The sequence below is a fragment of the Lolium rigidum genome, chromosome 4 (assembly GCF_022539505.1).
Source record: "Lolium rigidum isolate FL_2022 chromosome 4, APGP_CSIRO_Lrig_0.1, whole genome shotgun sequence".
NCBI lineage: Eukaryota > Viridiplantae > Streptophyta > Magnoliopsida > Poales > Poaceae > Lolium > Lolium rigidum.
Genome location: NC_061511.1, coordinates 149444884 through 149471537, shown reverse-complemented (window position 1 = coordinate 149471537; position 26654 = coordinate 149444884). Strand labels below are relative to the sequence as shown.

At 42.8% G+C, this 26654-nt stretch overlaps 1 protein-coding gene across 1 annotated transcript; it reads right to left on the bottom strand.

The window, feature by feature from the left end:
* Positions 1-24493: 24493 nt before the first annotated feature.
* On the bottom strand, positions 24494-25954 carry LOC124647619 (allene oxide synthase 2-like). Its single transcript, XM_047187532.1, has one exon. It carries the CDS (start codon positions 25952-25954, stop codon positions 24494-24496), a length of 1461 nt encoding a protein of 486 aa, XP_047043488.1.
* Between the last annotated feature and the right edge of the window lie 700 nt (positions 25955-26654).

The window sequence follows — 26654 nt, the reverse complement described above, 5'->3', positions numbered from 1 at the left end:
TAGGCCCCTGGGCTTTGATTTCGTCCAATTCCGAGAATATTTCTTTACTAGGATTTCGAAACCAAAAACAGCAGAAAACAGCAATCGGCACTTCGGCATCTTGTTAATAGGTTAGTTCCGGAAAATGCACGAATATGACATAAAGTGTGCATAAAACATGTAGGTATCATCAATAATATGGCATAGAACATAAGAAATTATCGATACGTCGGAGACGTATCAAGCATCCCCAAGCTTAGTTATGCTCGTCCCGAGCGAGTAAAACGATAACAAAGATAATTTCTGAAGTGATATGCCATCATAACCTTGATCATACTATTTGTAAACATATGTAGTGGATGCAGCGATCAAAACAATGGTGATGACATGAGTAAACAAGTAAATCATAAAGCAAAGACTTTTCATGAATAGTACTTCAAGACAAGCATCAATAAGTCTTGCATAAGAGTTAACTCATAAAGCAATAAATCAAAGTAAAGGCATTGAAGCAACACAAAGGAAGATTAAGTTTCAGCGGTTGCTTTCAACTTGTAACATGTATATCTCATGGGTAATTGTCAACATAGAGTAATATAACAAGTACAATATGCAAGTATGTAGGAATCAATGCACGGTTCACACAAGTGTTTGCTTCTTGAGGTGGAGAGAGATAGGTGAACTGACTCAACATAAAAGTAAAGAGAATGGTCCTTCAAAGAGGAAAGCATCGATTGCTATATTTGTGCTAGAGCTTTTATTTTGAAAACATGAAACAATTTTGTCAACGGTAGTAATAAAGCATATGAGTTATGAAAGTTATATCTTACAAGTTGCAAGTCTCATGCATAGTATACTAATAGTGCCCGCACCTTGTCCTAATTAACTTGGACTACCGGATCTTTGCAATGCACATGTTTTGACCAAGTGTCACAATGGGGTACCTCCATGCCGCCTGTACAAAGGTCTAAGGAGAAAGCTCGCATTTTGGATTTCTCGCTTTTGATTATTCTCAACTTAGACATCCATACCGGGACAACATGGACAACGAGATAATGGACTCCTCTTTTATGCATAAGCATGTGGCAACAATTATTATTCTCATATGAGATTGAGGATATGTGTCCAAACTGAAACTTCCACCATGAATCATGGCTTTAGTTAGCGGCCCAAAGTTCTTCTCTAACAATATGCATGCTCCAACCATGAAGGTGGTAGATCTCTCTTGCTTCGGACAAGACGGACATGCATAGCAACTCACATGATATCCAACAAAGAATAGTTGATGGCGTCCCCGAAACATGGTTACCGCTCAACAAGCAACTTAATAAGAGATAAAGTGCATAAGTACATATTCAATACTACAATAGTTTTTAAGCTATTTGTCCCATGAGCTATATATTGCAAAGGTGAATGATGGAATTTTAAAGGTAGCACTCAAGCAATTTACTTTGGAATGGCGGATAAATACCATGTAGTAGGTAGGTATGGTGGACACAAATGGCATAGTGGTTGGCTCAAGTATTTTGGATGCATGAGAAGTATTCCCTCTCGATACAAGGTTTAGGCTAGCAAGGTTATTTGAAACAAACACAAGGATGAACGGTACAGAAAAACTCACATAAAAGACATATGGTAAACATTATAAGACTCCATACCGTCTTCCTTGTTGTTCAAAACTCAATACTATATGTTATCTAGACTCTAGAGAAACTAAATATGCAAACCAAATTAGCAAGCTCTAAGTATTTCTTCATTAATGGGTGCAAAGTATATGATGCAAGAGCTTAAACATGAGCACAACAATTGCCAAGTATCAAATTATCCAAGACATTTTAGAGTTACTACATGTAGCATTTTCCAATTCCAACCATATAACAATTTAACGAAGAAGAAACTTCGCCATGAATACTATGAGTAGAGCCTAAGGACATATTTGTCCATATGCAACAGCGGAGCGTGTCTCTCTCCCATAAAGTGAATGCTAGGATCCATTTTATTCAAACAAAACAAAAAACAAAAACAAACCGACGCTCCAAGCAAAGTGCATAAGATGTGGCCGAATAAAAATATAGTTTCGGGGGAGGAACCCGATAATGTTGTCGATGAAGAAGGGGATGCCTTGGGCATCCCCAAGCTTAGACGCTTGAGTCTTCTTAATATATGCAGGGGTGAACCACCGGGGCATCCCCAAGCTTAGAGCTTTCACTCTCCTTAATCATATTGCATCATACTCCTCTCTTGATCCTTGAAAACTTCCTCCACACCAAACTCGAAACAACTCATTAGAGGGTTAGTGCATAATAAAAATTCACATGTTCGGAGGTGACACAATCATTCTTAACACTTCTGGACATTGCATAAAGCTACTGGACATTAATGGATCAAAGAAATTCATCCAACATAGCAAAAGAGGCAATGCGAAATAAAAGACAGAATCTGTCAAAACAGAACAGTCCGTAAAGATGGATTTTATTAGGCCACCAGACTTGCTCAAACGAAAATGCTCAAATTTAATGAAAGTTGCGTACATATCTCGAGGATCATGCTCGTAGAATTGGCATAATTTTCTGAGCTACCTACAGGGAGATAGACCCAGATTCGTGACAGCAAAGAATTCTGAAACTGCGCAGTAATCCAAATCTAGTACTTACTTTTCTATCAAAGACTTTACTTGGCACAACAAAACATAAAACTAAGATAAGGAGAGGTTGCTACAGTAGTAAACAACTTCCAAGACACAAAATAAAACAAAAATACTGTAGTAAAAACATGGGTTGTCTCCCATAAGCGCTTTTCTTTAACGCCTTTCAGCTAGGCGCAGAAAGTGTAACTCAAGTATTATCGAAGGGTGGTGCACCTACAGCGGGGTTTGGAGTTTTCTCAACCATGCATAGTATATTGGATACATAAGTTTCAGCGTCTCCCTTTTCATTAGTCTTGGGCTTGCTACTCTCATCAAACAAATTTTCAGGAACAAGCCAAGCATAGTTATGTTCTAGTGCATCATTCATAGCTAGGAGTTTACATGGTATTGGTGCTTTGATCTCCCCACCATCATTAATATTATTAGTGTATCTTATTCTATCCATGTCCATCTTTTCAAGGAGACTAACAAAATTAGTATGAGAACCAAGCATATTAAATTTAGCAAAGACCTTCCTAGCTTCTCTTGCTAGACCACCAAATTCTCTAAGAAGGGTTTCTAAAACAAAATCTTTCTTTTCCCCTCTTCCATATCACCAAGTGTAAGAAACATGTGTTGGATTATAGGATTGAGATTAACAAATTTAGTTTCCAACAGAGCGAACTAAAGCAACGAGCAGCAATTTCATAAGTGGGAGCAAGGTCTACCAAGTGTCTATCTTCAAAATCTTCAACGGTACTAACATGGGTGAAAAATTCTTCTATATTGTTCCTCCCAATTATAGACCCTTGTCCTACCGGTATGTTCTTTGCGGTAAAGTCAAAAGGAAACATGATGAATCAAGTAAAGTAAATGCAAGTAAACTAATTTTTTTGTGTTTTCGATATAGCAAACAAGACAGTAAATAAAGTAAAGCTAGCAACTAATTTTTTTGTGTTTTGATATAATGCAGCAAACAAAGTAGTAAATAAAATAAAGCAAGACAAAAACAAAGTAAAGAGATTGAGAAGTGGAGACTCCCCTTGCAGCGTGTCTTGATCTCCCCGGCAACGGCGCCGAAAAAGAGCTTGATGGCGTGTATTTCACACGTTCGTTGGGCAACCCCAAGAGGAAGGTATGATGCGCACAGCGAGCAAGTTTTCCCTCGGAAAGAAACCAAGGTTTATCGAACCAGGAGGAGCCAAGAAGCACGTTGAAGGTTGATGGCGGCGGGATGTAGTGCGGCGCAACACCGGAGATTCCGGCGCCAACGTGGAACCTGCACAACACAACCAAAGTACTTTGCCCCAACGAAACGAGTGAGGTTGTCAATCTCACCGGCTTGCTGTAACAAAGGATTAACCGTATTGTGTGGAAGATGATTGTTTGCAGAGAAAATAGTAGAAACAAGTATTGCAGCAGATTTGTATTTCAGTATTAAAGAATGGACCGGGGTCCACAGTTCACTAGAGGTGTCTCTCCCATAAGATAAAAGCATGTTGGGTGAACAAATTACAGTCGGGCAATTGACAAATAGAGAGGGCATAACAATGCACATACATGACATGATAAGTATAGTGAGATTTAATTGGGCATTATGACAAAGTACATAGACCGCCATCCAAGCTGCATCTATGCCTAAAAAGACCACCTTCGAGGTTATCATCCGAACCCCCTCCGGTATTAAGTTGCTAACAACGAGACAATTGCATTAAGTATGGTGCGTAATGTAATCAACAACTACATCCTCGGACATAGCGCCAATGTTTTATCCCTAGTGGCAACGAGCACAACACAACCTTAGAACTTTCGTCACTCGTCCCGGTGTCAATGCGGGCATGAACCCACTATCGAGCATAAGTACTCCCTCTTGGAGTTAAAAGTAAAAACTTGGCCAGAGCCTCTACTAGAAACGGAGAGCATGCAAGATCATAAACAACACATGTATAATAACTTGATAATTAACATGACATAGTATTCTCTATCCATCGGATCCCGACAAACACAACATATAGAATTACGGATAGATGATCTTGATCATGTTAGGCAGCTCACAAGATCCAACAATGAAGCACAATGAGGAGAAGACAACCATCTAGCTACTGCTATGGACCCATAGTCCAGGGGTGAACTACTCACTCATCACTCCGGAGGCGACCATGGCGGTGTAGAGTCCTCCGGGAGATGATTCCCCTCTCCGGCAGGGTGCCGGAGGCGATCTCCTGGATCCCCCGAGATGGGATCGGCGGCGGCGGCGTCTCAGTAAGGTTTTCCGTATCGTGGCTCTCGGTACTGGGGGTTTCGTCACGGAGGCTTTAAGTAGGCGGAATGGAAAGTCAAGAGGCGGCACGGGGGGCCCACACCATAGGCCGGCGCGGCCAGGGGTGGGGCCGCACCGCCCTAGGGTTTGGCCACCCCGTGGCCCCTCTTCATCTCGTCTTCGGACTTCTGGAAGCTTCGTGGAAAAATAGGCCCCTGGGCTTTGATTTCGTCCAATTCCGAGAATATTTCTTTACTAGGATTTCGAAACCAAAAACAGCAGAAAACGAAGAATCGGCACTTCGGCATCTTGTTAATAGGTTAGTTCCAGAAAATGCACGAATATGACATAAAGTGTGCATAAAACATGTAGGTATCATCAATAATATGGCATAGAACATAAGAAATTATCGATACGTCGGAGACGTATCAAGGATCCAGTGCGCCATCGAGCGGCGGTCCTTTTGCGACCAACCACGCCGCCAGAGCCGGCCGGAGATGGCTGGATTAATTCGGCGACGATGACGGCGACGCGAGTCGCCAGAGCACGGGGAGGAGAAGGGTTTGGCGAGGCGGCACAGCGAGAGAGGACTGGGGAGCGACCGCGCCGGTCGGTTGGACCGGGCGGGTTTAACCCAACCCAGTTGGGCTCTCCGACGAGTGGGCCCAGGGGTAAATGTGTCATTTCACATTTTAAAATAAACAAGAAACTTTGAAATTGAATTGAAAATGATTCAAAGCTTTAAAAAAATAATTAGAAATATGAAAATAGATCAGCATAAAATTCTCTATCATAATAAAATACAAAAGAGAATTTTTAAAGACAATTATGAATAAGTCTTAATTTGATGATTTAAATAATAATCCAAAGCACACATATTATTTACAATAATGAAAATAAGTCCATTAATATCCTTGGACTTTAAAAACACCTTGACAACATTTCAAGGTTGTATCTTATTTTAAATCAAGTATCCCCAAATTACTCTTAGTATTAACCTCTTACCTGAAATAATAACGACATCGGAAGGGGGGAACAAACCCTAAAACTGGAATCATGCATAATTGCTTCTTTAACCATTGCCCTTATCGGACAATGATGCTATTTTTCAGAAACAGAGGACAAGGGTCAGTCCACACCTTCCAACTGCAAAACTTTGCAGTGTTCGAGCAAGTTCATCACTTGCTCATGTCATTTGAGTATTTCTATCAAATTACTTGCAAAGTATTATGGTTATCACTATTGCATAAAAATCAAAACCACTACTTTCATAACTATGAATATGACTATGTGGTGGGCAATGGAACCATGGATTGTGTTGATATGGTGGAGGTTCCATTGCACGGGTTTATATCCATCTAGGATTAAACAACAAATGTCGCCAGTGATTCTTGTGCCGTAATACCCGTGTTAACCATAAGATCCGGAGTGGGACGGAGTAGTCAAAAGTGTTTCCACCTCTCGTTCATCAACGGATGCGCTTTACCGTAGACACTTGTATCTGTCAGGGCAAGCGGTTGGCCGGGGAAGCCTTAAGTCCCCACGACATAGTCCGTAGACACTTGTCGCTCGAAGTGCAAGCGGTTGGTCGGGGAAGCCTTAAGTCCCCACGGTATTGCGGTCTATGATGGGTTGCAGCTACCGGCGAAGGAGTTTGGTTAACGAGTCCCAAACCGTTGTCGTGGTCGGGGTCCACCCGTGAGTGGGAATAATGGGACCGGCGAGGACCCAGGGTCGGGGTATGCAACAAAGGGTGGGTGTTCGAGGTAGCGGAGGAACATGATTGGCTAGACCTTATACCGGGCCTCACACCAAAGGAAGTGTGGACGGGAAAGCTGCCCGGTTGGCACCAAGGTTAAGATCTCTTATGGGTAAAGCAACACACCTCCGCAGAGTGTAAAGAACTGTGACCTATCACTCCCTGTTCCGGGATGAGGAACTGCGAACGCGGCCGGAAAGGAGCTCCATGAAGTTCTAGTAAACCGGTGAAGGCTGACGGACATAGCTCTTTGAAATAAAAGCAATCTCTTGAAGAAATGTTTACCAAAACCTGCATTGGTATTAGACTTTCTGGTCTAATATCGTAGCTGGTGCATTAAACACCTCTTATCTATAATGAACTTGTTGAGTACGCTCGTACTCATACCACTCTTAAATCCCATGCTTAGATTGTCTGAATCGTCTGGAGGAGGACTACGACAACAATGAAGGAGCCGAGATCATCGGCTATGATGAACCTGACCTCTCGGGAGGTGTTGAAGGAGTAGACTATCTCATAGTCTACGGATCCGGGGAGGCTTCCGGAGGAGAACAAGCTTAGAGAGATCCGATAGTGGTAGTAACCGAGCAGCCCGAACTCTAGTATTTAGCTGCTCGATGAAATAAATGTTTAGTTTAATGAGACTCTTGTATTGTAAATTAAGTTGGGTTCGCCTCGAACCCAGGAGTATTCCTCTTAGGACCCAAGAGGAGCTCCAAGATGACATGTGTATGATAGTTGTAATAATAAATGAATGAGTTATGGACCCTGCTATGTTCTGTTGTACTACTCTGAGGGATGTAATATTTGCGGAATGGTACTTCGTGAATGTTATATCCACGACTGGCATACTACAACATGTAGTGGTATGCAGGGTCACCACAGATCCCTGCATAACTGACCATCTGTTCCTATACATGCTGGTATCTAACACATGCAGGTAACGGAAAACATGCTCGTCCTCCTCTGTAATGCGCCGAGCTACCACCTCCTGGGGGGGCCGGCTCCCTCTGAAACGAGTGTGGCCCACGCGACCTCCACTAGAGAAGATCCAGGTCGACGACGGGACCCGGATTCCGCACCAAGGTGCGCGCCCTAGAAGATAACACCCCCCAGTGTCACCCCGGTGGAACCTAGTCTCGAACCTCCCCCATCAACAACATATGGTCCAGAACGGTCCCAGACTCTCCACGACGCGGCGGGCGCGGCATCGTAGTTACGAAAACTAAATCATATATGTACTAACATAATTAAACAAACATAATATTTAATGAATAACTTATGAATATATATTACTAACAAATATTACTACCTTTCACTACTTTTCTAACATATAAATTTTTATCTAACAAATATTTCTAACATATAAATTTCACTACTTTTTTTATCTAACAAATATTTCTAACATATAAATTTCACTACTTTTTTTGTCTAACAAATATTTCTATCTAAATTTTTACTAACAAATATTTCTATCTGGCAAATACTACACACTACACTACACTACTTTTTTACCAACAAACACTTCTATATTAATTTTTACTAACAAATATTTCTATCTAACAAAATACTACACTACACTAACAAATATTTTACTAACAAATTTTTACTAACAAATATTTCTATCTAACAAATAGTACACTACATTACTAACAAATACTACACTACATAATTACTAACAAATATTTTTACTACGCTACATTACTAACAAATAATAGTGCTAAAATTAAAAAAAGAAGTTACAAACATGGAGGAGGCCGGACGGCGGTGGAGGAAGATGCTGGCGGCGGAGCGGCTCGGTGGCGCGGCGGCGTTTGGTCGACGCGCGGTAGGAGGGGCCAGTGGTGGCGGTGGACACGCGCGTGCGAGAGAGTGGCGGACGCACGCGGCAGCATCGGATCGACGCGCGGCATGAGGGGGCGGCGGCGGGGGTGCACAGCGACAGTGTCGGTGAGAGCAGCAGTACGGCATCCTGGCGACGTTATTTCTGCTTCTCTCCGCGAAGACGAAGCAGAGAAGTTATAGGGGGACCCTTTGGTCCCGGGGGCCTTTAGTCCCGGTTCGTGCCACCAACGGGGACCTCAGGCCTATTTTTACTGGGCTGTTCACTGCGTGCGCAAAATAGCCCTTAGGTCTCGGTTCGTACCACGAGCCGGGACCAAAGGCAAATTTGTATGTGCCTTTTCAAATAGTTTTGCTTCCCACCTTATTTCAAATCAAAAAACAACATATGATATATCAAAATGTTCAGAAAAGAAATCTCTATGTAATAAAAGTATAATTTATTCATTATGAACATTTAAATATTTACATATGAATTTGAATAACTGATGAATATGAATTTGAATAACTTATGAATATGAATTTGAATCCATGTACCAAAGTGTCGGCGGGATAAGGACGTGCAGGCAACCATTATTCCAGGCTGGTGGTAAAGTTTCCCGCCACGGCGCCGCGCGGGAGATTTTCCGCATACACGCCTCTATAAATAGCTCCTACGTCCCCTCTCCCACTTCACTCACCGAACCCTGGCCCATTTCACAATGCCCCCAAAGACGCACCGCCATCGGTGGAGGTGGACCTACAGCTCGCGGAGATAGAGGAGTGGGAGGAGGCGGCGCTAGCGGCTACCATAGAAGCATTTGAGAGGCAGAGTATCCAGGAGCTGCATAAGCGACGGCGTGTGGCGAAGCTGGATAGTGAGGATATGCATAAGCATCGTCGTGAGGAGAAGCTGCAGAAGCAGCTACGGCAGGAGGCGGCTGCCAGGAGGACAGCAGCAGATGCGCGGAAGAACTAGTCGAAGTCGTTATTTTAGTTTAAATTGAGTTAGCGTATCTAGTTAAATTCCAATGAAGTCTTAGTCGTTACTTTGGTTTAAATTTAGTTAACGTATCTAGTTAAATTTTAATAAAGTCGTTGTCGTTGTTTTAGTTTAAATTTAGTTTATATACCCCTTTTATCCTGGGTGGGGGCTCAAACCGAGACAAAAGATGTGGGGGCTTAATCTGGGGGATGCTTATCTGGTATTTGCCTTATCTGGGGGAGGGGCTTATTGGGGGGGCTTATCTAGGGGGGGGGATTACCTGGAGGCATGCCAGTATATATAGCCCCTCCGGGAAGAGCAGAGAGAGCAGCCCGGGAGTAGAGAGAGGAGAGGAAATGACCAGGATGGAAAGAGCCTCTCCGGTGGTGCTTCTCGAATATGTCTTAGATGGCCGGCCGTTTTAGACATATTCGGAAGCTCCGCCCGAGCGAACTCTTTCCGTAAGCAGGACTCCCGCCTGGAAGCTTCTCGAAGATGTTGTTGGTGCTCACGCCCTAGGACATCTTCGGAAGCTCCGCCAGTGTTGGGGAAAGGGTTGGGAAATCTCTCGTGGAGGAACTTCTCGAAGATGTCGTTGGTGCACATGCCCTACGGCATCTTCGGAAGTTCCGCCTCGGATTTTTTTTTTGGCAAGCCCGTGAAAGACTCCATCTCCTCTAACAATGTTGGGGAAAGGGTTGGGAAATCTTCCGTGGCGGAACTTCTCAAAGATGTCGTTGGTGCACACGCCCTACGGCATCTTCGGAAGTTCCGCCTCAGATTTTTTTTTTCATGCAAGCCCGTGAAAGACTCCATCTCCTCTAACAGTGTTGGGGAATCGGGAGTAGTTCAATCAAAAAAGCATAGCGAATATATTGGATTTTATTAGCGGGAGATTGTAGCGCTTGACAACAATTTTCAATTTGGCTGGCGCTAAAATAATACTGTATTAGCAAAATATGTTGCTTACTGTAGTACTACCTTCTTTGAGGGATGCAAGGACAAGGAATCATCAACTAAAAAATGTATGAAAATGGTCACCAATGGGCCAACTAATACCTATGCTTTTCACCATGCAACGCAATATAAACAATACTACAAATCAGATTAAACCTTGATTAATTATTGGTGCATCCAGTCCATTTATTTTTCATTAAATCCACATCACCAAGGAAACAACCACCAGGTACATAACAAGTGCAGATAGAAGCACCAAAAAAATAGTCCAGCATCAAAAACCCTTTCACACAACCAAGGGACACCTTTGACTGTCAGTGTTTACTGTGGTATTCAGCATCTCCCACACTTTCTCAGGATGTTGCCTAGGTGGGCTTGACTTGCTTCTAATCATGCAGTTATACGGTGGATGACTACTCTTTGTGCAGCCACTGTTGCTCGTTCTTCTTTGAGTTGTTCCTTGAGAACATAAACATGTATTCATCATGTTTTTATTCATCTTCCAAATTAAATTGTGTCATGAGAAAATTAGTTTGTAAGGCTCTCACGAACTTGATGGCACATTTACTTTCTTGCACTTAATAAACTTGAACCATTGTGACTATCTTATGAAGATTATATGCTTGCAAAATACGAGTTGGGAGTTAGCACAACCATTCTTTCATGGGGCACGCTTTCAACATTGCACTTATTACTATTTAGTTGATATCATGTTCTTTTGTTTATGTATGCCTAACGGTGCGAAATAAAATGGAAACTTGTAAGTCCATGGAGTTTCAATATATGTTAGAGAAATATCTGGGCGGCCAATTTAAGCCATGCATCATTCATGGTGGAAATTTATAGCGAACCATAGTGAGCAATCTATGACGCATCTTCAATAAAAAGCTATGCCCATAGTAAATAAAAAGATTGTTGCGATACTCATTGTCTATTTTTCTTGTAATTTTGGTATGGGGTTGCTCCTATATCTGAAGGAGTACTTCTATAACATGGGGCAGGAGGTACCCCGTTAGCGTTCTCAATAATACATATATACTTACAATGACAAGAACTTACCTGGGACCTAAGTTGAGTAGCATGAGGTTTAGGTACTCGTATTCAAGGGGCACGAGATTTTCAACTTGTGATTTGTCAAGCATATAACTCATATTTGCCCTCACATTAACTTTAACCATTCAAGATGCTTATGATAGGGGTAATGAGAGCTCCAAGCTAATGAGTACCATACTTTTTGGAAGGTTTATAAAACTTGTTAAGCTTACTTCCTTCTGCGAAGGACCCTTTCTTTTACTTTTATGTTGAGTCATCATCTTCTTGCTTTATGCACCAATTAAGAGAGTATAGTTGTCATTCTGAGTATTATATGCATAGTCCCAAGACTTATTGATTGGTTCATGATTATGCTATTGCGTGTTCTTAAATTACTTGTATCTAGTCACCTTTGAACTTTAAAGGTGTCCTGGCATTTATGTTTTACCATTTCATGAAGGACAAGCTGAGTACCACTTTGCTATGTTTTCTCTATGCTCAAAAACAAACAGTTGCTTTCAGTGCACAATTATTCATGATCCTTTGTTTGAGTTACTTTTCATGTTATAACATAGTTACTCAGTTCTATTGTTAGAATTATATATATCATGCTTATGTTTATAGTACTTTGATCCCATCTTACAATGCTTTACAATCGCTTGATCAAAATTGTTTTGGTTGCATGCTGATGCGTGCAGTCGACACGTCCGTTGGGAACCCATAGAGGAAGGTGTGATGCGTACAGTAGCAAGTTTTCCCTCAGAAAGAAACCAAGGTTTATCGAACCAGGAGGAGCCAAGAAGCACGTTGAAGGTTGATGGAGGAGGAGTGTAGTGCGGCGCAACACCGGGATTCCGGCGCCAACATGGAACCCGCACAACACAATCACGGAACTTTGCCCCAACGAAACAGCGAGGTTGTCAATCTCACCGGCTTGCCGTAAACAAAGGATTAGATGTATAGTGTGGATGATGATGTTTGTTTGCGAAGAACAAGTAAAGAACAATTGCAGCAGATTGTATTTCGGATGTAAAGAATAGGACCGGGGTCCACAGATCACTAGTGGTGTCTCTCCCTAAGATAGCGAGATGTTGGGTGAACAAATTACGGTTGGGCAATTGACAAATAAAGAAGGCATAACAATGCACATACATATATCATGATGAGTACTATGAGATTTAATCGGGGCATTACGACAAAGTACATAGACCGCTATCCAGCATGCATCTATGCCTAAAAAGTGCCCCTTCAGGTTATCATCCGAACCCCCTCCAGTATTAAGTTGTAAACAACAGACAATTGCATTAAGTATGGTGCGTAATGTAATCAACACAAATATCCTTAGAAAAAGCATCGATGTTTTATCCCTAGTAGCAACAGCACATCCACAACCGTAGAACTTGCTGTCACTGTCCCAGATTTAACGGAGGCATGAACCCACTATCGAGCATAAATACTCCCTCTTGGAGTCACAAGTATCAACTTGGCCAGAGCCTGTACTAGCAACGGAGAGCATGCAAGAACATAAATAACATATATGATAGATTGATAATCAACTTGACATAGTATTCAATATTCATCGGATCCCAACAAACACAACATGAAGGATTACAAATAGATGATCTTGATCATGATAGGCAGCTCACAAGATCTAACATGACAAGCACAATGAGGAGAAGACAACCATCTAGCTACTGCTATGGACCCATAGTCCAGGGGTGGACTACTCACACATCGATCCGGAGGCGATCATGGTGATGAAGAGACCTCCGGGAGATGATTCCCCTCTCCGGCAGGGTGCCGGAGGCGATCTCCTGAATCCCCCGAGATGGGATTGGCGGCGGCGGCGTCTCTAGAAGGTTTTCCGTATCGTGGCTCTCGGTACTGGGGGTTTCGCGACGGAGGCTTTAAGCGGGCGAAGGGCAGGTCGGGGGCCACACGAGGGCCCCACACGCCGGGGCCGCGCGGCCGGCACTCGGGCCGCGCCGCCCTGTTGTGGCGGCGCCTCGTGGCCCCACTTCGTAAGTCCTCCGGTCTTCTGGAAGCTTCGTGCAAAAATAGGACCATGGGCGTTGATTTCGTCCAATTCCGAGAATATTTCCTTACTAGGATTTCTGAAACCAAAAACAGCAGAAAACGAAGAATCGGCTCTTCGGCATCTCGTCAATAGGTTAGTGCCGGAAAATGCATAATAATGATATATAATGTGTATAAAACATGTGAGTATCATCATAAAAGTAGCATGGAACATAAGAAATTATAGATACGTTTGAGACGTATCAAGCATCCCCAAGCTTAGTTCCTACTCGCCCTCGAGTAGGTAAACGATAACAAAGATAATTTCTGAAGTGATATGCTATCATAATCTTGATCATACTATTGTAAAGCATATGAGATGAATGCAGCGATTCGAAGCAATGATGAAGATAATGCGTAAACTAATGAATCATATAGCAAAGACTTTTCATGAATAATACTTTCAAGACAAGCATCAATAAGACTTGCATAAGAGTTACTCATAAAGCAATAAATTCAAAGTAAAGACATTGAAGCAACACAAAGGAAGATAAAGTTTCAGCGGTTGCTTTCAACTTCAACATATTTATCTCATAGATAATTGTCAACATAAAGCAATATAACAAGTGCAATAAGTAAACATGTAAGAATCAATGCACACAGTTGACACAAGTGTTTGCTTCTAAGATAGAAAGAATAGGCAAACTGACTCAACAATAAAGTAAAAGATAGGCCCTTCGCAGAGGGAAGCATTGATTACTATATTTGTGCTAGAGCTTTTCATTTTGAAAACAATAAACAATTTTGTCAACGGTAGTAATAAAGCATATGTGTTATGTATAAGACATCTTATAAGTTGCAAGCCTCATGCATAGTATACTAATAGTGCTCGCACCTTGTCCTAATTAGCTTGGATTAACACGGATTATCATTGCATAGCATATGTTTCAACCAAGTGTCACAAAGGGGTACCTCTATGCCGCCTCGTACAAAGGTCTAAGGAGAAAGCTCGCATTGGATTTCTCGCTTTTGATTATTCTCAACTTAGACATCCATACCGGGACAACATAGACAACGAGATAATGGACTCCTCTTTAATGCATAAGCATTCAACAAAAGTTAATATTCTCATAAGAGATTGAGGATTAGCTGTCCACACTGAAACTTCCACCATGAATCATGGCTTTAGTTAGCGGCCCAATGTTCTTCTCTAACAGTATGAATACTCAAACCATTTGATTGTGAAAACCGCTCTTACTTCAGACAAGACGAACATGCATAGCAAATCACATGATATTCAACAAAGGTAAAAGAGTTGATGGCGTCCCCAGAAAACATGGTTACCGCTCAACAAGCAACTTATTAAGAAATAAGACACATAAGTACATATTCTTCACCACGATAGTTTTTAAGCTATTTTGTCCCATGAGCTATATATTGCAAAGACAAAGAATAGAAATTTAAAGGTAGCACTCAAGTAATGTACTTTGGAATGGCGGAGAAATACCATGTGGTAGGTAGGTATGGTGGACACAAATGGCATAGTTATTGGCTCAAGGATTTGGATGCACGAGAAGAATTCCTCTCAATACAAGGCTAGGCTAGCAAGGTTGTTTGAATCAAACTCAAGTATAAAAGGTGCAGCAAAGCTCACATATGAAAATATTGTAGCTATTATAAGACTTTACATTGTCTCCTTGTTGTTCAAACACCTTAACCAGAAAATATCTAGACTCTAGAGATCAATCATGCAAACCAAATTTTAACAAGCTCTATGTAGTTATTCATTAATGAGTACAAGGTACATGATGCAAGAGCTTAAACAAGATCTATATGAGCACAAAAATTGCCAAGTATCACATTATTCAAGACATTAAACCATTTACCACATGCGGCATTTTCCGTTTCCAACCATATAACAATGAATGAACTAGTTCAAATTTCGCAATAAACATTAAAGATAAAGCTAAGAACATATGTGTTCATACGAAACATCGGAGCGTGTCTCTCTCCCAAACAAAGAATGCTAGGATCCGATTTATTCAAACAAAAGCAAAAATAAAAACAAACAGACGCTCCAAGTAAAGCACATAAGATGTGACGGAATAAAAATATAGTTTCACTAGAGGAACCTGATAAGTTGTCGATGAAGAAGGGATGCCTTGGGCATCCCCAAGCTTAGACGCTTGAGTCTTCTTAAAATATGCAGGGATTAACCACGGGGCATCCCCAAGCTTTGACTTTTCACTCTTCTTGATCATATTGTATCATCCTCCTCTCTTGACCCTTGAAAACTTCCTCCACACCAAACTCGAAACAAACTCATTAGAGGGTCAGTGCATAATTCATATATTCAGAGGTGACATAATCATTCTTAACACTTCGGACATTGCACAAAGCTACTGAAAGTTAATGGAAGAAAGAAATCCATCTAACATAGCAAAACGAGGCAATGCGAAATAAAAGGCAGAATCTGTCAAAACAGAACAGTTCGTAAAGACGAATTTTAAAGAGGCACCAGACTTTGTCAGATGAAAATTCCCAAATTGAATGAAAGTTGCGCACATATCCGAGGATCACGCACGTAAATTGGCAGATTTGTTTGAATTTTCTACAGAGACTACTGCCCAAATTCGTGACGAGCAAGAAATCTGTTCCTCGCGCAGTAATCCAAATCTAGTATTGGCTTTACTATCAAAGACTTTACTTGGCACAACAATGCAATAAAATAAAGATAAGGATAGGTTGCTACAGTAGTAAACAACTTCCAAGACTCAAATATAAAATAAAGTGTAGAAGTAAAATAATGGGTTGTCTCCCATAAGCGCTTTTCTTTAACGCCTTTCAGCTAGGCGCGGAAAGTGTGTATCAAGTATTGTCGAGAGATGAAGCATCAACATCATAATTTGTTCTAATAATAGAATCATAAGGTAACTTCATTTTATTTCTAGGTAAGTGTTCCATACCTTTCTTGAGAGGAAATTGATATTTAATATTACCTTCCTTCATATCAATGGTGGCACCAACAGTTCGAAGAAAAGGTCTTCCCAATATAATGGGACAAGATGCATTGCATTCAATATCCAAGACAACAAAATCAACGGGGACAAGGTTATTGTTAACCATAATACGAACATTATCAATCCCCCCAAAGGTTTCTTTATAGCATTATCAACAAGATTAACATCCAAATAACAATTCTTCAATGGTGGCAAGTCAAGCATATCATAAATTTTCTTAGGCATAACGAAATACTTGCACCAAGATCACATAAAGCATTACAATCAAAATCATTGACCCTCATCTTAATGATAGGCTCCCAACCATCTTCTAACTTTCTAGGAATAGAGGTTTCAATTTTTAGTTTCTCTTCTCTAGCTTTTATGAGAGCATTTGTAATGTGTTTTGTAAAGGCCAAGTTTATAGCACTAGCATTGGGACTTTTAGCAAGCTTTTGTAAGAACTTTATAACTTCAGAGATGTGACAATCATCAAAGTCTAAACCACTATGATCTACAGCAATGGGATCATTATCCCCAATATTTTGAAAAATTTCAGCAGTTTTATCAGTTTCAGCAGTTTTAGCAGTTTCAGGCAATTTTGCACGCTTTGCACTAGGAGTAGTAACATTGCCAACACAAATTATTTTACCATTGATAGTAGGAGGTGTAGCAACATGTGAATCATTAACATTACTAGTGGTGGTAATAGTCCAAACTTTAGCTACATTATTCTCTTTAGCTAGTTTTTCGTTTTCTTCTCTTTCCCACCTAGCATGCAATTCAGCCATCAATCTAATATTCTCATTAATTCGAACTTGGATGGCATTTGTTGTAGTAACAATCTTATTATCAATATCCTTAGGTTTAGCAGCCATTTTATTAATTAAGGAGGATTGTGACGCAGACAGGTATGAGATTCGGTTTTCAGCATTTGAAATCTTAGTTTGCAAACCCGAGATCGCCATATTCAATTTTTCAAGTTGATTTCCTATATTTTTCAACAAGGTAGATTGTTCATTCATAGTTTTAGTAAAAAAATTATTTTGCTCATATTGTGATTGCATAAAGCTCTTAGTGGATCTTTCAATTTCTAGCATCTTTTCCTCATATCTACCATAAGAATTACCATGATCATTACCACTAGCAGGATATGGCGTATAGTTGTTACCTAAATTATTCCTATAAGCATTGTTGTTGAAATTATTATTTTTAATGAAATTCACATCAACATGTTCTTCTTGGGAAACCAATGAAGCTAAAGGAACATTATTAGGATTAATATTAGATCTACCATTCACAAGCATAGACATAATATCATCAATCTTATCACTCAAGGAAGAGGTTTCTTCAACAGAATTTACCTTCTTACCTTGTGGAGCTCTTTCCATGTGCCATTCAGAGTAGTTTGTCATCATATCATCAATAAGCTTTGTTGCCTCCCCCAAAGTGATGGACATAAAGGTACCTCCAGCAGCTGAATCCAATAGGTTCCGCGAAGAAAAATTCAATCCTGCATAAAAGGTTTGGATGATCATCCAAGTAGTCAGTCCATGGGTTGGGCAATTCTTTACCAAAGATTTCATTCTCTCCCATGCTTGAGAAACATGTTCATTATCTAATTGCTTAAAATTCATTATGCTACTTCTCAAAGATATAATTTTAGCGGGAGGATAATATCTACCAATAAAAGCATCCTTACATTTAGTCCAAGAATCAATACTATTTCTAGGCAGAGATAGCAACCAATCTTTAGCTCTTCCTCTTAAGGAGAAAGGAAACAATTTTAATTTTATAATGTCACCATCTACATCCTTATACTTTTGCATTTCACATAGTTCAACAAAATTATTAAGATGGGCAGCGACATCATCGAACTAACACCGTAAAATTGCTCTCTCATAACAAGATTCAGTAAAGCGGGTTTAATTTCAAAGAATTCTGTTGTAGTAGCAGGTGGAGCAATAGGTGTGCATAGGAAATCATTATTATTTGTGCTAGTGAAGTCACACAACTTAGTATTCTCAACAGCACCCATTTTAGCAGTAGTAAATAAAGCAAACTAAATAAAGTAAATGCAAGTAACTAATTTTTTTGTGTTTCTGATATAGAGAACAAGACAGTAAATAAAGTAAAACTAGCAACTAATTTTTTTGTGTTTTGTTTAAGTGCAGCAAACAAAGTAGTAAATAAAGTAAAGTAAAGCAAGACAAAAACAAAGTAAAGAGATTGGAAGTGGAGACTCCCCTTGCAGCGTGTCTTGATCTCCCCGGCAACGGCGCCAGAAAAATAGCTTGATGCGTGCGATCGACACGTCCGTTGGGAACCCCAAGAGGAAGGTGTGATGCGTACGGTAGCAAGTTTTCCCTCGGAAAGAAACCAAGGTTTATCGAACCAGGAGGATCCAAGAAGCACGTTGAAGGTTGATGGCGGAGGAGTGTAGTGCGGCGCAACACCGTGGGTTCCGGCGCCAACGTGGAACCCGCACAACACAATCACGTAACTTTGCCCCAACGTAACGACGAGGTTGTCAATCTCACCGGCTTGCCGTAAACAAAGGATTAGATGTATAGTGTGGATGATGATGTTTGTTTGCGAAGAACGAGTAAAGAACAATTGCAGCAGATTGTATTTCGAGATGTAAAGAATAGGACCGGGGTCCACAGTATCACTAGTGGTGTCTCTCCCATAAGATAGCGGATGTTGGGTGAACAAATTACAAGCTTGGGCAATTGACAAATAAAGAAGGCATAACAATGCACATACATATATCATGATGAGTAATATGAGATTTAATCAGGGCATTACGACAAAGTACATAGACCGCTGTCCAGCATGCATCTATGCCTAAAAAGTGCACCTTCAGGTTATCATCCGAACCCCCTCCAGTATTAAGTTGTAAATAACAGACAATTGCATTAAGTATGGTGCGTAATGTAATCAACACAAATATCCTTAGACAAAGCATCGATGTTTTATCCCTAGTAGCAACAGCACATCCACAACCTTAGAACTTTCTGTCACTGTCCCAGATTTAATGGAGGCATGAACCCACTATCGAGCATAAATACTCCCTCTTGGAGTCACAAATATCAACTTGGCCAGAGCATCTACTAGAAACGGAGAGCATGCAAGAACATAAATAACATATATGATAGATTGATAATCAACTTGACATAGTATTCAATATTCATCGGATCCCAACAAACACAACATGAAGGATTACAAATAGATGATCTTGATCATGATAGGCAGCTCACAAGATCTAACATGATAGCACAATGAGGAGAAGACAACCATCTAGCTACCGCTATGGACCCATAGTCCAGGGGTGGACTACTCACACATCGATCCGGAGGCGATCATGGCGATGAAGAGACCTCCGGGAGATGATTCCCCTCTCCGGCAGGGTGCCGGAGGCGATCTCCTGAATCCCCCGAGATGGGATTGGCGGCGGCGGCGTCTCTGGAAGGTTTTCCGTATCGTGGCTCTCGGTACTGGGGGTTTCGCGACTGAGGCTTTAAGTAGGCGGAAGGGCAGGTCAGGGGGCCACACGAGGGCCCCACACGCCAGGGCCGCACGGCCAGCACCTGGGCCACGCCGCCCTGTTGTGGCGGCGCCTCGTGGCCCCACTTCGTAAGTCCTCCGGTCTTCTGGAAGCTTCGTGCAAAAATAGGACCCTGGGCGTTGATTTCGTCCAATTCCGAGAATATTTCCTTACTAGGATTTCTGAAACCAAAAACAGCAGAAAACAGCAACTGGCTTTTCGGCATCTCGTCAATAGGTTAGTGCCGGAAAATGCATAATAATGACATATAATGTGTATAAAACATGTGAGTATCATCATAAAAGTAGCATGGAACATAAGAAATTATAGATACATTTGAGACGTATCACATGCCACCTCAAAAATTATTTTTGTTATCACTTACCTACTCGAGGACGAGCAGGATTTAAGCTTGGGGATGCTTGATACGTCGCAAACATATCTATAACTTTTTATGCTCCATGCTTGTTTTACACCAATTGCAATATGCTTTATTTACATTTCGTTGCACTTTTATACATTTTTCGGCACTAACCTATTAACAAGATGCCACAGTGCTAGTTTCCTGTTTTCTGCTGTTTTTGTATTTCATAAAAGTTGTATAGGAAATATTCTCGAAATTGTACGAAACAAAAGCTGAAGTCAATATTTTACCGTAACGAAGACATAGTCCAGAGGGAGGACGAGGAGGTGCCACAGGGCGGCCAGACCACCCCATGGCGTGGCCAAGGGTGGGCTCGCGCCAAGGGGTGGTATCGCTCCCCTAGGCGGCCACCGACCTCGCCCTTCCGCCTATTTATTCACGATATCCGAAAAACCCTAAACACCAGAGCTTTCGTCCTAGAAAAGTTTCATCGCCGACGCCATCGTCCAAACAAGTTTCGGGGGTCAGAAGTTCCTGTTCCAGCACCCTGTTGGGACGGGGATTGACCCCCGGAGCCATCTCCATCGACTCCACCGCCTCCACTTCGACTCCATGATGGTTCGTGAGTAGTTCCCCCTTGGACTACGGGTTATCGGCTGTAGCTAATTGGTACTATCTCTCCCATGTACTTCAATACAATGATCTCATGAGTTGCTTTACATGATTGAGATCCATATGATGTAATCGGTGTTGTGTTTGTTGGGGTCCGATAAATTATGGAATTGTGATCAGATTGTTCATCATATTATCATACTATTGTTTATTTAAGATCTTGCATGCTCTCTGGTACTTGTAGTTACCCTGATCAAGTAGTTGCATGCATCTCAAAGAGGGAGTATTTATGCTCGATAGTGGATTCATGCCTCTAGTAATCTGGAAGAGTGACAATAACTTCTAAGATTGTATATGTGTTGTTGCTACTAGGGAGAAAACAACAATGTTTTGTATAAGGATAATTCTATTGTTTGCTTTACACACATTGCTTAATGCGATAATTTGTTGCTTGCAACTTAATATTGGAAGGGATTCGGATGATAACATGAAGGTGGATTATTAGTCATAGGCGCAGTTGGATTACGGTCTATGTATTATGTTGTAGCGCCCAATTAAATACTACAATAAACTTTATCTTATCATAGAATTCATTGTCACGCCCTCACAATGTTATTTGGAGAGTTACCACTAGTGTAGATAGCTGGGAACCCCGGTCCTTCTGTCATCATCATTGCTCTACAATCAACCCCGCAATGGAATGTTTTCTGGTGCCATTGCCTCTGTGTTACTGCTACTGCTGTTGTGTTACTATTGCTCACATATTACTGCTTCTTTCACATCACCCCTGTTACTAGTGCTTTTCCAGGTGCAACTGAATTGACAACTCAGCTGTTAAGGCTTATAAGTATTCTTTGTCTCCCCTTGTGGCGAATCAATAAATTTGGGTTTTACTTCCCTCGAAGACTGTTGTGATCTCCTATACTTGTGGGTCATCAGCTGACACAAGCTGCCAGCAGATGCGTCATAGACGACATCAGCGTCTGCCATGAACCACCACTTTAATCAGCCATGGACTATGTCCACCTTGTAAAAGGCGGGGAGTTTCCCGCCCTCAGTTTGGAGATGTGGAAACCCTCCCCCCTCAAGATATTTCGAGGGAAAGAGGACCAGCTCCTCTATAAAAGGACTAGCCTTGCTAGCATAGAGGGGGACGATCCTGAGCGATCAGAAACCCTAGATATATGTACCGTCATCTTCTCCATTGTGACCTGCAATACATACACCAAAGCAGGACGTAGGGGTTTTACCTCTCTGAGGGCCCTCACCTGCGTAGCTGCCGTGTCTCTCTCTGTAGTTCCCGCCTTCTGTAAGGCGATGACTTGATCTTGAGTCCCCTGTGTTTGAACCTTCCGGGTTCGGTGATACCCGTGTTCCTTCGCGGACACGAATCTCCGACACGGTGGCGTCCCCCCATCTACGGGAAGTCCATCTGCGATAGCGACGATGGCTCCATGAAGAATGTCAACGATGAGAGGGGAGGTGCTCCTTGAAAAGGTGGCGGTGGCGCTACTGCAAGTAGTACCGGCTCGTAGTTTCAGACTGCATTATGTGGAGGATGAAGCATACCTACAATATTGCCACCGCCTGCGTCTCCGCCGCAACCTAGCTCTCCTTCCAGGCCTCGCGGCGCCTTTTACGGTCCGCCATCACGATGGCGCAGTGGCCGCACTCGGCCACCCAGTCGTCCATCGGCATGGTCGGTGGCTTATCCTTCAATGGAGCTTTGTGCGGCTTAGCTGACCCCTTTGCTGACCGGTTCGCAGGCGCGCAACTTCTTCTTAGGAGGCATGCTGGAAAAATTAAGTGGCGGGCGGGAGGGGTAGGGAATTGGGTAATAGTTGTAGGGTTTTTGGGCTAGTGCCTGCTAGGTGAGTTCCGCGGGCGAAACCTGACGTGTCACAAGGTGCCAACGTGGTTTATTTACGCCTCATCTATTGAGGTCGACACGGGGTGGCCGGCGGTTTTATTAGGCTCCAAAATTGGCCGGCTACTTTTGGGGTGCACCGGTGTCAGCCTGAAATCCAACCGGCACCCAAATAGGCTTTGGGGATCGATCTAGAATGCGGGAGTGGAGATGCTCTTAGTGAGCGGACGGTAAGGAGGAGGTCCCGTTTTGTCAAGGAAACAGATCAGACAGGAGACCCTAGGGCTCCAAATTTCTATCTACTTTTGAAAGTGACTCAAAATTAAAATTAACGCATTGTTCAAAAGTTCCTTAAAATGTTTTTCAAGTCATTAATTTGGATGAAGGGTTTTTAAGCTATTTTGTTAAAAAAAACAAATCTAAAAAAAGGAACTCGCCCTCCCATGTCCCTTCTCTCTCATCCCTATTTTGCCCCTTGCGATAAGTGGTGAGCAGGTAGACTGCTTTGAATAAATTTTCTATCACCACAACACACCACATATCGCGCACAGGTAAAATGTTCATACCTTCGCTAAGGTTGTCCTTTTTAGCCATTTCGGAGGTTCCCTTTTGTTAAGGAGATAGATCAGACAGGAGACTTGGGCCTCCAAATTTCTATCTACTTTTAGAAATGACTTAAAAATAAAAGTAAGGCATAGTTAAAATTTGCCTCAAAATAATTTCAAGGATTTTTCTATGTACTTTTAAAATAAAAATACAGCCATTGAGGCAATCCTGAAACAACCTTAAGCACATACTGCATGTCCCAACAATAGTAAACGTTCCCTCAAAGAAAAAACAATAGTAAACGTAGAAGTATTTTTTCTGCATTTAAATACATTTGGTGGCAATTTTTTACATTATTTGAGGCACGTTTAAGTATCGCCGATCAAGCGATGTGACGTAGTATAGCTCTCGATTTATCACAAAATGTGTTCTTACACACATATTCATACAATATTGGGAAAATAGAAGCCGAATTATCGGCTTCTGATTTTTGGAAGACTTTCGGGTGTCAGATCTGAAAATTCAATTTATAAAAAACCTGAATAACCAAACCCAAAATTTTGGGTAAACTTAAAGGGATTTGCTAGTTCTCAGCTAGCTGAGAACTAACTTTGTGCTCAGTTAAATCTTACATTATTTGATTTGCATCATGATTCATGTCAGTCATGAGTTGCAACATAACTTGTAACTAAGGTTTGATAACATCATCTGACTGAGAACAAAGAAATTGTCACACCCAAACTTAAATGCCCATCGTAATTTGAAAACAATACAGTTGTAGCGTGGAACTATAAAGTTTAATTATAAATCTGGAAATATAAATAATATTAATTTATTATTGCCTCTCTAGGGCATATTTTCCAACGGGATGAAAAACTAGCGACGCAGGAAATAAGAGATACGGTTTTCGAAAAAAAAGGAATAATGGGAGAAACTAGTAATAGCTTTGTGATCGTCGACTGATCGAGACCTACTACCAATTTCTCAGTCGACTACACCCAGCCATGCACTCCCGTACGTGAAGTAAACCATGCACGCTAAGCGAACTAACATTATTCCACCGTGGATCTTAAACCCAGCCATGGATGACGGTTGACATCGGCAAGGGCCTGTTCCGGTGCAGGTTTTAAGCAAGGTCCGGTCCGGACGAGGCCTTGGTGACGCCGATGAATTCAACCGTGGGGGCAGCGGGGCCCTTAGCGATGTCGGCGGTGAAGGTATCGTACCGGAGGAACACCTCGACGAGCAGGAGCCTGCCGACGAGCACGGCCAGGTTCTTTCCGGGGCACTGCTTGTTGTCGACGCTGGGGTTCTCGGTCTCCCGCCCATTGGACCAGTACACGTACTGGAGGAGCTTGCTCCCTTCCTCCCCGAGGAACCTGTCCCCGACGAACTCCCCCGCCGTGGCGCCGAACACACGAGGGTCCCTGGTAGCGCATGGCTGGTACCCGAAAAGGATCTCCCCCTTCTTGACGGCGAACACCGCGTCGTGGCTCTCGATGTTCAGGTCGGCCTTGGCGCGTCCGAACTGCCTCTTCACGGGCGTGTCCAGCCGCAGCACCTCCAGCACCGCCGACTTGGTCAGCTCCATCTTCTCCACCGCCGCCATCGTTACCTTGCCTCCGGCATCCGCCACGGCGGCTCTTATCTCCGTGGCCAGCCTATGGTGGAACTTCTCGCCCGCCTCCGCGACGTGCGCCAGGATCCCTGGCAACAACAGCTTCATGGCGCCGTAGCTGTTGAACACCGTGGCGAACAGAAGGTTGTGGCACGCCTCTTCCCGCGGAAGCCCGAGGCGCTCGGCCTCGTCGAGCGCCTCCGAGGCGGCGGCCGAGAAGTACTTGTACAACGCCTTGTAGTCGCCGCTGACGAGGAAGGGAGGGAGATGCACCATGTGCAGGAGCAACTCCTCCAGGATAATGGGGAGCCCGAGCGTTACTAGGGGATGGAGCTGCCACAAGAGCCACTTAGCTGCTTTGGCCGGCCCGGAGGTGCCAAGGCCGGAGGCAGAGGGGAGAACGCCGTAGTAAGCGTCGCAGAGGAACTCGAAGGTGGTGGTGTCGCTGAGGGTGTTGAAGTTGGGCTTGCCTCCGAGCCGGAGCTGCGAGTCGACGGTGGCGAGGAGCGAGGAGAAATGGGCGCGGAAGGCCGGGATGACGGCATTCTTGCGTGAGGCCAGGACATTGAAGAGCAGCTGCTTGACCTTGGCGTGGGTGGGCTCGGAGGGGTCGAGGTAGGCGCAGACGCGGAAGCCGCCTGTGAGGGACGTGGAGGGCATGTAGGTGCTTAAGATGTTCATCTTCTCGACCTTGGTGAGGTCAAAGAGCACCGGGAAGCTCTTGGCGTCGAGGACGGCGACGACGCGTGAGTCGGGCGCCATGAACGGGCCCGGCGGCACGTTGATGCGGATGACGGTGGAGCCGTACTTCTCGATGCGCGACTCGAAGTACTTGTCAGGGCCCTGGAAGTAGTGGAAGTCGAGGCGGTCGCGCACCGCCGAGATGAACGGGAACATGCCATAGCTACCCGGTACCGGCCGCGGCACACGGGAAGCCTCGCTGCTGTCGATGCCCTTCTTCTGATCCATGTTAATCTTAGGTGGGGTGTTTACAACACCAGACCTCAGATCTACAGTAGCTAGCTAGATTTTGAGCCTGGATACTTTGATTATGTGTTGGCAATGCAGCTGCATCTACTCGTTGGGTTTGGGCGTACAAATAGCCGATCGCCGGCGGTGCCATTGAGGCAGGGCCGCACGTGATCGGTACCCTGATGCGCGCTCTTGATCAGTGCAAGGGAATCCTGGGGTACCGTGATCCAAAGTCAATTTCCAGAGTACTGGAGCGCAGACGTTTGGTTCCCGAGCTATACGGAGCCCTTTTTTAAACAGTTCAAAAACAGCGAGGTTTTAAAGTTTTTAAAAAGTCAAAGAAAATAATTCTAGATGCAGAAAATAATGTACTCTACTAACAAGAGAAAAAATTAACTCAAAATAGGCTGGACAAAAAAGATAAAATCTGACATGTAAAGCAGTGAACAGTGCAAATTTTCAAACCTCAAATTCTGTCAGATTTTGTTATTTTTTAATCCTAAAGTATAAAGTATTTCGAAGCCAGGTTTTGTGAAGTTATAGAACATATTCTTATCTACATCTAGAATCTTTTGTAGTATTTGAAACTGTAAAACAGGCAGGGCGGCACGAGCTTGGTACCGTAATGCATGTTCTTGATCAGTGCGAGAAAATCCTGGGGTACCGTGATCCAAAGTGAATTAGAGTGCGAACGTTT

Bases quoted from the DNA above. Each gene is read 5' to 3' on its own strand.
- LOC124647619 (XM_047187532.1), bottom strand. From the start codon at position 25,954: ATGGATCAGAAGAAGGGCATCGACAGCAGCGAGGCTTCCCGTGTGCCG.